The sequence below is a fragment of the Coregonus clupeaformis genome, chromosome 17 (assembly GCF_020615455.1).
Source record: "Coregonus clupeaformis isolate EN_2021a chromosome 17, ASM2061545v1, whole genome shotgun sequence".
Lineage (NCBI taxonomy): Eukaryota > Metazoa > Chordata > Actinopteri > Salmoniformes > Salmonidae > Coregonus > Coregonus clupeaformis.
The window spans coordinates 8,853,329-8,865,892 of NC_059208.1; the positions used below are offsets into that span (position 1 = coordinate 8,853,329).

A 12,564-nucleotide genomic window follows, 5' to 3' on the forward strand; every position below is an offset into this window, starting at 1 on the left:
CTGGTCCTTTTGTGGCAGGGCTGAAATGCAGTGGAAATGTTTTTGGGGGATTAAGTTCATTTTCATGGCAAAGAGGGACTTTGCAATTAATTGCAATTCATCTGATCACTCTTCATAACATTCTGGAGTATATGCAAATTGCCATCATAAAAACTGAGGCAGCAGACTTTGTGAAAATTAATATTTGTGTCATTCTCATAACTTTTGACCACGACTGTACACATGGAACACTGGTCACTTTAATAATGTTTACATAATGTTTTACCCATTTTATACTGTATGTATATACTGTATTCTAGTCAATGCCATCCTATTCAACTATTGCTGTACATATACTATTCTATCCACTAATTCTTCAGATATACTATGCACGCATGTACTATGCACGCATGTATGCACGCATGACTTGAAAGTTTCTTCAAGTGCAGTCGCAAAAACCATCAAGTGCTATGATGAAACTGGCACTCATGAGGACCGCCACAGGAAAGTAAGACCCAGAGTTACCTCTGCTGCAGAGGATAAGTTAATTTGAGTTACCAGCCCCAGCCTCAGAAATTGCAGGCCAAATAATTGCTTCACAGAGTTCAAGTAACAGACACATCTCAACATCAACTTTTCAGAAGAGACTGCGTGAATCAGGCCTTCATGGTCGAATGTTTTTTTTTTTTCACCTTTATTTAACCAGGTAAGCCAGTTGAGAACAGGTTCTCATTTACAACTGCGACCTGGCCAAGATAAAGCAAAGTAGTGCAATAAAAACAACACAGAGTTACATATGGGGTAAAAAACATAAAGTCAGAAATACAACAGAAAATATATATACAGTGTGTGCAAATGTAGCAAGTTATGGAGGTAAGGTAATAAATAGGCTATAGTGCAGAATAATTACAATAGTATTAACACTGGAATGCTAGATGTGCAAGAGATTATGTGCAAATAGAGATACTGGGGTGCAAAAGAGCAAAATAAATAACAATATAGGGATGAGGTAGTTGGGTGGGCTAATTTCAGATGGGCTGTGTACAGGTGCAGTGATCGGTAAGGTGCTCTGACAACTGATGCTTAAAGTTATTGAGGGAGATAAGAGTCTCCAGCTTCAGAGATTTTTGCAATTCGTTCCAGTCATTGGCAGCAGAGAACTGGAAGGAATGGCGGCCAAAGGAGGTGTTGGCTTTGGGAATGACCAGTGAGATATACCTGCTGGAGCGCAGACTACGGGTGGGTGCTGCTATGGTGACCAATGAGCTAAGATAAGGCGGGGATTTGCCTAGCAGTGATTTATAGATGGCCTGGAGCCAGTGGGTTTGACGACGAACATGTAGTGAGGACCAGCCAACAAGAGCGTACAGGTCACAGTGGTGGGTAGTGTATGGGGCTTTGGAGACAAAACGGATGGCACTGTGATAGACTACATCCAATTTGCTGAGTAGAGTGTTGGAGGCTATTTTGTAAATGACATCGCCGAAGTCAAGGATCGGTAGGATAGTCAGTTTTACGAGGGCATGTTTGGCAGCATGAGTGAAGGAGGCTTTATTGCGAAATAGGAAGCCGATTCTAGATTTAACTTTGGATTGGAGATTCTTTATGTGAGTCTGGAAGTTGAGTTTACAGTCTAACCAGACACCTAGGTATTTGTAGTTGTCCACATACTCTAGGTCAGACCCGTCGAGAGTGGTGATTCTAGTCGGGTGGGTGGGTGCCAGCAGCGTTCGATTGAAAAGCATGCATTTAGTTTTACTAGTGTTTAAGAGCAGTTGGAGGCTACTGAAGGATTGTTGTATGGCATTGAAGCTCGTTTGGAGGTTTGTTAACACAGTGTCCAATGAAGGGCCAGATGTATACAAATTACTGCAAAGAAACCACTACAAAAGGACCAAGAAGAAGAAGAGACTTGCTTGGGCCAAGAAACACAAGCATTGAACATTAGACCGGTGGAAATCTGTCCTTTGGTCTGATGATTCCAACCGCCGTGTCTTTGTGAGACGCAGAGTAGGTGAACGGATTATCTCTGTATGTGTGGTTCCCACTATGAAGAATGGAGGAGGAGGTGTGATGGTGTGGGGTTGCTTTGCTGGTGACACTGTTTTGGATTTATTTAGAATTCAAGGCACACTTAACCATCTCAGACTGCCCATCTTAATCTTTTATTTTTATTGGCCAGTCTGAGATATGGCTTTTTCTTTGCAACTCTGCCTAGAAGGTCAGCATTCCGGAGTCACCTCTTCACTGTTGACGTTGAGACTGGTGTTTTGCGGGTACTATTTAATGAAGCTGCCAGTTGAGGACCTGTGAGGCGTCTGTTTCTCAAACTAGACACTCTAATGTATTTGTCCTCTTGCTTAGTTGTGCACCGGGGCCTCCCACTCCTCTTTCTATTCTGGTTAGAGGCAGTTTGTGCTGTTCTGTGAAGGGAGTAGTACACAGCGTTGTACGAGATCTTCCGTTTCTTGGCAATTTCTCACATGGAAGTTTCAGAAAAAGTTTCAGAAGAAAAGTATTTGTTTCTGGCCATTTTGAGCATGTAATTGAACCCACAATTGCTGATGCTCCAGATACTCAACTAGTCTCAAGAAGGCCAGTTTTATTGCTTCTTTAATCAGCACAACAGTTTTCAGTTGTGCTATCATAATTGCAAAAGGGTTTTCTAATGATCAATTAGCCTTTTAAAATGATCAACTTGGATTAGCAAACACAACGTGCCATTGGAACACAGGACTGATGGTTGCTGATAATGGGCCTCTGTACGCCTATGTAGATATTCCATTAAAAATCAGCCGTTTCCAGCTACAATAGCCATTTACAACATTAATAATCTCTACACTGTATTTCTGATCAATTTGATATTGTTTTAATGGACAAAACAATTGCTTTTCTTTCGAAAACAAGGACATTTCTAAGTGACCCCAAACTTTTGAACGGTAGTGTATATATATATATATATATATATATATATTTATACTCCGGACTCTGGCATTGCTCGTCCTAATATTTATTTTACTTTTAGATTTGTGTGTGTTTTGTGTATTGTTAGATATTACTGCACTGTTGGAGCTAGGAACACAAGCATTTCGCTTCACCCGCAATAACATCTGCTAAATATGCGTATGCTTTCCAACACTTGTCTTCCCTCCTCTTTTTCCCCTCTATCCATTTCCCTCCATTCAAAAGACTTATGAGGCGATGCTTTACTATAGGATGGACCTCTAGAGTCCCATTCTCAGACAAGAACCCCCCACTCCTCCTTCCTCCATCCCTCCATGTCTCCATTCATCCCTCCATCCCCCGCCGTGGACTCAGTGCCAAGCCCGCCAACTCGAGAGCTCTCTCTCCTTCTGCTGTGTCTGTGATAATAACAATAACGGAGAAACGATGCAGAGGGATTTCTGTTGAACCCACGCCAACCAGCCTGGCTGGCACAGCACAGGGAACCTCTCTAATGCATCATTCACACTACAGGGCCTGCTCAACCCATTAGATCCACACTGCAGGGCCAAAGCACACTGTACTGTGCTGGCTCTGATATTTTCTTTTCACATTGTCCTTTTTTCAACATGGTTCCAGCAACTATGGTGGCTGTATAACCAGGCCAGTACAGCTCGGTTAGGCCCTATTTTGTGAATCAGGCTTAAACCTGTACCGTAGGTTTCACCATCTCCCTAGCTAGCTACCCACTGGGTTCAATGTAATTTCATTGAAATGACGTGGAAACAACGTTGATTCAACCAATGTGTGCCCAGTGGGTAACCACCAATACTCTGCCTCTCATTTCAAAGCAAAAAATGCATTGAACAAAAAAAACTAATGTTCTGAGTACATTTTGCATTATGAAAATACAATACAAAAATCTATATTATTATTTTTTGTATGGGGGTGTGATATTTATATATGTTATTAAAATATATGATCATACATTTTAAAATGTATGACACATTTAAATATGTGTTTTAAATATATGATAATATATTTAAGCAATAAGGCCTGAGGGGGTGTGGTATATTGGCCACATACCACAAACCCCCGAGGTGCCTTATTGCTATTACAAACTGGTTACCAACATAACTAGAGCAGTAAAAATACATGTTTTGTCATACCCATGGTAAACGGTCTGATATACCACGTCTGTCAGCCAATCAGCATTCAGGGCTTGAACCACCCAGTTTATAATTGAAAATATGTCACGTTATTTGATATATAAGGCTATACTTTTCCGTATGGGCTCTTCTCCACTCTCTTCTGCTAGGGGCTGGAGCATCACAGTCAGGCGTTAAGTCTGCTAGCGATTAATGTGTTCAGCAGCTGGGGACTGGGACTGAAACCACCACCACTTTCTCTCCCACTCTCAATCTCCCTCTCTCTCTTTCTCTCTCCATTTCTCTCTGTCTCTCTGTCTCTTCTGCTCTCTGCATCTCTCTTTCTGCATCTCTCCCGCTCCCTCACCATCTCTCTGTCTCTCTCTTTCTCTCTCATTCTCTCTGTCTCTCTGTTTCCTGCTTAAAATCTCAGCAGAGCTGAGCCATTTGCCCATGTGCCCGCTCTGTGTACCTTTCAACTTCTCAACATGTCAAAAGTAACCAAGTCATCACTTCAGATGAGAACATTATATTTCTGCCTGGCTGGCAGTGTCTGTGTAGCCTGCCTCATTAGACAATTGTCGCCTTGCACACACACACACGCACACGCACACACACACATGCACACAGGCCCACTTCCTGTATGAAACCAGTGTCAAGTACATAACAATAAGGTATACAGTACACCACCAGATCCCCCTCACAGGGATGTGAGTGATAAACCACCACACACAGCCACCCAGTGGATTCAACCTCCTACACTTTCAGAAAAAAAAGGTGCTACCTAGTACCTAAAAGGGTTATTCAGCTGTCCCCATAGGAGAACCCTTTGGAGAACCCTTTTTGGTTCCAGGTAGAATTTTTTTGATTCCAGATAGAACCCCTTTGGGTTCCATGTACAAAAAGATTGAAGTGCCTTTGAACAGGGTATGGTAGTAGTTGCCAGGCGCATCGGTTTAAGTGTGTCAAGAACTGCAATGCTGCTGGGTTTTTCATGCTCAACAGTTTCCCGTGTGTGTCAAGAATGGTCCACTACCCAAAGGACATCCCGCCAATTTGACACAACTGTGAGAAGCATTGGAGGAAACATGGGCCAGGATCCCTGTGGAATGCTTTCGACACCTTGTAGTCCATGCCCCGACGAATTGAGGCTGTTCTGAGGGCAAAAGGGGGTGTTCCTAATGTTTTGTACACTCAGTGTACAACAGACATGGTCAAAACACCTCACCTGAAACTATTTATTTTCAAATATTTTTTTCAAAAGAAACATTGACCATCTCATAGTCAAATCAGAGTGTAAAAGCAGGTGAGCAAGTTTTACTCTTTTTGGCAATTTTCTGGTGTTTGTGGTTGAAAACTGAGAGGGTCGAGCTTCACACGTCTAGACAGGCTAGAAAGGTTTTTTGTTTTTTGTCAAGTTTGCATTCCATTGCCACTCCCTGTTGCACCCAATACGCTTCCATTCCACCTGTCACAATGGGATTTATGGCTGATTTAAGATTAAATTGTCAACCCTGTTACTTTATTTGGCACTTAATAGGCACTTACTATAGTCTTTTTTTAATTTAACCTCTTGACATGGGAAAATGTGTTTTTTCTAAAGTTGAACATGTGCTCTTTATGACAGAATGTAAAAATTAGGTGAAACAAGTTCTTTTGTACCAAGTTACACTTCTCAAGAGGCACCGAATTGGTGGAACGACCCATTTCACAACAACTATTAAAGACTGCTTTTAATAACCGGCAGCTACCACTGTATCTGATTTGATCATCCTCCCATTCATCCATTCATCCATCCATCCATCCATCCATCTACATTTCTTCTCTTATTCCTCTCATCTCATCAACAACTTAGTGATGTGGATGATCATGTTTAATGTACAGTGTGTGTGTGTGTGTGTGTGTGTGTGTGTGTGCATTCACATGTACGTGTGTTTGTTTCTGTGCGAGTGTGTGTTTTTATGTGCTTAAAATCTTATTAAACCCATTGCCAACTGTTACAGCCCAACAGTCCAACATGTGCGTGCACGTGTGCCTGTTTTTAACACCGTTATTAAGATTGAATCAAGTTGTTTTCGCCCTCTCAGCCTATCAGATTGCTGCTAAACCAGCCAATCAAAGCCCTTGTTACACACAAAGCCCTGTGGAGGAATCTGAGCTGGCATACAGCTAGGCATCCCTGGGCAGCACACACACACACACACACACACATAGATTGACACACACACACACAGGGCCTGGAGAATTAAGCCTATTTTAAATCCTATTTAAAACCTAACCCTAACAATTGGAGTACTCCTATCCCCTGTACTTACTTAGACCTAAATGAAATGGTGATTTCATTTAGATTAATTATTTCTCTTAATACCGCTTTCTTTCTCAGAATGTTATGATTGTCGTATATTGAATGAGAGAGAGAGATGCCAGGGAAGGAGCATTTGAGAAAACAGAAAACGTGTGTGTGTGTGTGTGTGTGTGTGTGTGTGTGTGTGTGTGTGTGTGTGTGTGTGTGTGTGTGTGTGTGTGTGTGTGTGTGTGTTCGTTTACCAGAAAACCATAACAAAGTGACAGTTAGGAAGATGAGGGGTGTATTAAACAGCATAACCTCTGTGTATAAACCAGGTGGTTGACTCAAAACAAGCCCTAAAGAAAACCAGAGCTAAAATATATGACCTAAAGTCTAAGGGCCTGATAAAATGGGTGAGTGCAATCTGTCTAGAATTGATCCTCCTGATAAACCCTTTGTAAAATATGAGCATATATTCAAATCTGTCTTTCAACCATTAAATGGGAGTAGGGCTTGGAGAGGTAGGACTAGGCCTATATGACTTGAACAAATAGGCCCTATAGAACAAAGAATCCAGTCCACAATCACTGTGCCAATATAATCCTCACACAAAAAGTGATGTAGATTGCACAAACTGTCGTCTATTAGATTAAACCCATATACATTTGAATTTAAAGGATAATCTCTATTTTCATCTGTTGTGGAGTGACTTCCTGTCATCATCTCCCGTTATTGTGCCTTTTTTTCTGTTACAAAAAGCATCAAATTCCATAGCCCGTGCGTAATCTTACAAAGCGCGCAATGAATAGAAGGGGACGGGGTAGCTCTAGTTCGTTGAGGGTTAACCAAGACTAGCCAAGCGGCGTGGCTCGTGCGTGGCGTTGCGGATCTGAACCCAAGGAACAGAACTGACCCGGACACACTCATGACTTTCTGTGACCCGCGTGACCCGTTATTCCTCTCCTCTACATATGGCTTGAGAGCCAGAGATGAAACAACGTTGATTTCGAAATGAACATGCCGTCACTCAGTCACTTCTACAATCAGATAATCTCCTTTTAATGAAAGCATGACATGGATGCATCACAGTGCAGCGCGCAGACAGTATTGTCCACCATAGCACAAACAATGCGTTAATATTGGTACTGATTTTCTCTGCTCTGCTATGCATCGCCTATAGACTGTAAAATAGGATGAACCCAGTAACCCATTTCCCTCTCCGCCTCCCTCTCAGTCCCAGCTCACCGCCCCTTTCTACACACTGACTGACTGACTGCACCGTGGAGAGTAGCGGTTGTGAATGTGGGGAAATGCGAAAGCCAGAAATCGTTTAATAGGAACAAGTAATTTGCTTTAACCATCAGTTGAGAGCCGTCAATTAGTATGGCTGAAGACTGAACAACCATGTGTAGTTAAGATGCACAACCCAAATGAAGTGATCAAGGTCTAAAATGTATTTTATGGAAAGACAGTGACATATACACTACCCCCTATCAACACACACACCATCACCATATAGAGGCTAATTATTATGAATTTCAAGTAGGCTATGTTACTGTACCTTCCATCCAGCTGAACTATTGCTGTCGCCTTTATCCTTGAAATAAGGGACAAAGCGCACCATCCAATCGTAAACCTGCGACAAAGTGAGTCTCTTCTCGGGGGCACTCTCAATGGCACGCGTGATGAGGTCCGCGTACGACTGGTTTCCCCACGCGTTCCTCCGGGACGACTTGGCTTTGCGCAGCTGGCCGGCCACGTCGAGGCCAGCCCCAGACATGCATGTAGGAGCGCCGGCTGCGATGGGGACCGGGGCGCGGGTTGGATGTTTGAGCTCCGCCGGTGAGCCACCTCTTCCCTCGGCTGCTCCACCGCGGCATGCCGGCACGTTGTACTGAAGCTGCTCCAGTTTGACAGATGCCAGGGGCAGACCTCGATTTGCTTCATCCACTCCCCGAGGGAAATCCTCCGGACATGGCGGCAGCGGCCAAGTGCATGACCGCGGCCGGCCCTCCAGCTCGTATTCAGGATTGATTCCAACCTGATGCGCGTCCATGCCGTTATTCTCCATCATCAGCATCTATCCTCCTGGATTAACGCTGAAAAGGCAAGGTCACAATTTTTTTTTTTTATCCACTATAATCCAACTGCCTTTGGAATTGTTTAAATAGCCCAAATGTGCCTCCTTGCCTACAAGCAACTGTTACTGACTGATAGAAAAATATGATAAACCAATATCAAAAAGCCAGGAGAGGCGTGGAGTAGGATCATTCTGGAAGAGCATGTATTCTCTATGCAGTATCAGAACAGACCTTGAACAACATGCATCCAGCCGCCGGGTGCGCGCAGCACAATAAATAAACCAGGTCCAGGTGATGGTTAAAAATTCATTCTCAAACCCATGTCCAGATTCAGAGTCAGCACCACGGACTTGGTGAGTTGTGAATAGCCTAATGTCCCTTTAAAAACTGGTCGGCTGCAGCAACAGTTGATTCCCTTGACCAACGGCTGGACTGGCAGGACTGGACGATATATTCTATCAAACCCCAGAATTAAAGCCAAATCAATTTGACTTTCTTTCACGAATTCTGCTCAAGCTCACAGTTTCTTTCGTCTGGAATCTCCTCTCCTCTCCGTCTCCCCTGTAGATTGGTGACCAGCTTTCACTTACACGCAAGCGCTCACGCGAAAACAGCACACGCACTCATAGCTGATAGTAACACACTGAGTGACTGTGCGAGCTGCGCGCAATTACTCCGCTTAAAAATAGGCTCGCTCCATGAATCATTTATAAACCCGCAGAATTCCAGACGAGAAAAGTATCGTGGTCGGCTCGTGGAGCATGCTCTGTTTGTGTCTTCCTTCTCTCACGCGACGAAGACGCCCTTCCATAAATGCATTAAATACAATTAACCTTCCTTATTTCGTTAGATTTGTTGATTATTAACATACCCTATTCCTTCCACATTGGTACACCAGTGTGTCTCCGTCCGTGAGCATCAATCGACTAGACTGCAGCGTTGAATAAATAAGTGCTGCTTACACATAATTATATTAGGCTTGGATAAAGTCACTCCCTCTATAACAGGTTTAGCGAAAGGGAATATCTATTTTATTCTGTATACATCGTTTCACATTGCTATTCCATATAGAGAATAAAGGCATTTATGCATTTTTATTCACAGTAAAAAAAAATCTCTTGAGAAATGTTATTGCATTGTTTTATTGATGTTTATTGATTTTGGAATAAGCAAGAATGCCTAAATAAAATAGCAGTTGACGGGGAACGAAATAGTGTGCTTTAGCTATCCGAAGTGTGATGCTCTTCCATGTGCTGCATATGATCGTCAGTCAGTGGTCAAATGTCTACCTGTTGCTGAGAAAGATTGGGATAAGCATGACATGTTCACCTCAAGAGTGCTGCATCTATAAACCTCTAATTTCGTATTGTGCACGTCAGTTCAGTTATATGAACTGCCAAGACTGCTATTGAATAATTATAATATGTATTTATTATCGAACAAATAATATGTAATTATGACCGGGTTAATTAATGCTACAAATACATTTCTTAATTTATGCATGAACGTCTGCCAGATTCCCTACGCAGATTCCCTATGCATTGCAGTCAGACAAGAAAGTCAGAAAATTCTCAATTACATATCCTTTGAAATAATAATTGGCTCGCGGTTTCATTACATACTATCCTTTCTCTGCACGGGTGTTTTCTCCCAGCAGAGAGAGAGAGAGGCGGGAGTGATAATTGTGAATGTCACACTCAATTGGCGCCCGCGGACTGACCCCTCATTGGGTTCAAGTTGTGGGGTATCCATACTGAACTCCTTCCAACTAATAGTGTCTCTCTACATATATGCATTGGCTGTTATTCTATAAAATGAAGGGGGATTTGCCTGTTATGCACCTGAAGTTTGATATAAAGTTCTTATATTATTTGCTACTATATTCTATTATGTTCCACTTTATTATTTTATATTCTACTTGATTTAATTATATTCTACTATATTCTATTCTGTTCTACTATACGCTATTCTATTCTATAATATATTATATTCTATAACCCCATTACCCTTTTTTCAATGGAAAATCCCCCAGTGGTAGGTGGTGATGTTACCCCCACTATTGACAGTTTGGTTGTCAGGGGCAACCATATCCTCAAATGCTCCTATAGTGGAATGTTTTCATGGTGACTAAACAGGTCTATCACACCATAAGATGTGAAAGAGAGAGGGGTGGGAGAAGAGGAGGGAAGGAGAGGGTGAGATTGACAGAAAAGGAAAGAGAGAGAGGGGGGAAGAGGGAAAGAGAGGGTAAGAGTGACAGAGAGGGAAAGAGAGAGAGAGTGGGGGGGCAATAAAAGGAGGGGGAGAGAGGGGAGCGAGGGAGGGGGTGTGAGAGAAGGGGAGGGAGAGAAGAGGAGGAAGAGTAGAGCGCGAGAGAGTGAAGGAGAGGGGGAACAAAAACAGGAGGGGAGGAGATGGTGAAAGAAAGAGAGAGAGAGGGTTAAATGAGGGAGAGATGCTGTAAATGAGAAACAGAGGGGTAATTCGAAACACATGGCCCCTGCCCTGCGGTCTGGAGAGGATATTTTTATGCACCGCAGTGAAGTTGTAACTGGAATGAGGTATGACTACTATCCTATGGAATGCAAACACTGAGCCACTGCCAGCTGAGTTGAGTGGAGCTGAGCTGAGCAGATGTGTGTAGTGATCTGGTGTGGCCTGAAGCAAGCTAAGCTGTTGGGCATTGGCACTGACAAACAACCATGGAAATTCCAGCTCTAGAGTCAGACAACAACAACAACAATAACAACAACAGGAGAGAAATCAGTGAGAGTAGATCTTTGAACCAATCAACTGCCAGGTAACTACACTGTAAAAAAAAATCCTGTTGTTTTTATGTTAACTTACTGGTAGCCAGTTATCTGTAAATTACTTTTAAAAATAAAAAAAAGTACACTATGTTACCGTAAATTCAAAAGATTTAGTTTAACAGTACATTACTGTAATGTTTACAGTAATGTACTGTTAAATTAAAGTTTCTTTGGAATTTACTGTAGCATACTGTACTTACAAAAAAACATTCCTGTACATTACTGTAAAAAAAGGTACATTATGTTACTGTAAATTCAAAAGAAACTTTAGTTTAACAGCACATTAATGTGAAGTTTATATTTTTTACAGTAACTTACAGGTAACTGGCTGCCAGTAAGTTACCGTTAAAACAACAGGATTTTTTTACAGTGTAACCTACCTACCTAAACCAGCCAGGATTACTACTGATGTGTTTACTGGGATGGGGTGATGATGACACTCCCACCCTTGTGTTGAGCAACAACGACCAACTGACTGACTATAGCTCCAATTAGGCATGTCAGAAGAGTAGACTCTCATGTCCATTGAACATAACAATAATTATAGGTCATGGCACACAGTCTGGACCACTCAATACTTTGCCATAAATATGAGTCTCCTTTTTAAAAACCCTTCTGGATTTGACTTTGACCAGACTGCATTCTGTCTCTGTACTGTTTAGGTACTCAACTGTGAGCCCAATCTTTGCTCTAAGGCCACTTAATAGCAGTCATCTCCCTCACTCTCTTCCTCTCTCTCAATTCAATTCGATGTCAATTTAAGGGCTTTATTGGCATGGGAAACGTATGTTAATAATGCCAAAGCAAGTGAAGTAGATAGTAAACTAAAGTGAAATTAAATTACACTCAGAAGATCTAAAAGATAAAAACATTTCAAATGTCATATGTACACTACCGTTCAAAAGTTTGGGGTCACTTAGAAATGTCCTTGTTTCGAAAGAAAAGCCATTTTTTTGTCCATTAAAATAACTTCAAATTGATCAGAAATACAGTGTAGACATTGTTAATGTTGTAAATGGCTATAGTAGCTGGAAACTGCTGATTTTTAATGGAATATCTACATAGGCGTACAGAGCCCCATTATCAGCAACCATCAGTCCTGTGTTCCAATGGCACGTTGTGTTTGCTAATCCAAGTTGATCATTTTAAAAGGCTAATTTATCATTAGAAAACCCTTCTGCAATTATGTTAGCACAGCTGAAAACTGTTGTGCTGATTAAAGAAGCAATACAACTGGCCTTCTTGAGACTAGTTGAGTATCTGGAGCATCAGCAATTGTGGGTTCAATTACAGGCTCAAAATGGCCAGAAACAAAG

The 12,564-nt window shown here is 42.0% G+C and overlaps 1 protein-coding gene across 1 annotated transcript in view; it reads right to left on the reverse strand.

Moving 5' to 3' along the window:
• The window catches only part of LOC121586548 (forkhead box protein O6-like), a 57,084-nt gene extending 47,544 nt beyond the window's left edge, over positions 1 to 9,540 (reverse strand). Inside the window, exon 1 of the mRNA XM_041903311.1 lies at positions 7,919 to 9,540. Coding sequence (XP_041759245.1) covers positions 7,919 to 8,437 — 519 coding nt within the window. The 5' untranslated portion in view covers positions 8,438 to 9,540. The remainder of the gene's footprint in view (positions 1 to 7,918) is intronic.
• Between the last annotated feature and the right edge of the window lie 3,024 nt (positions 9,541 to 12,564).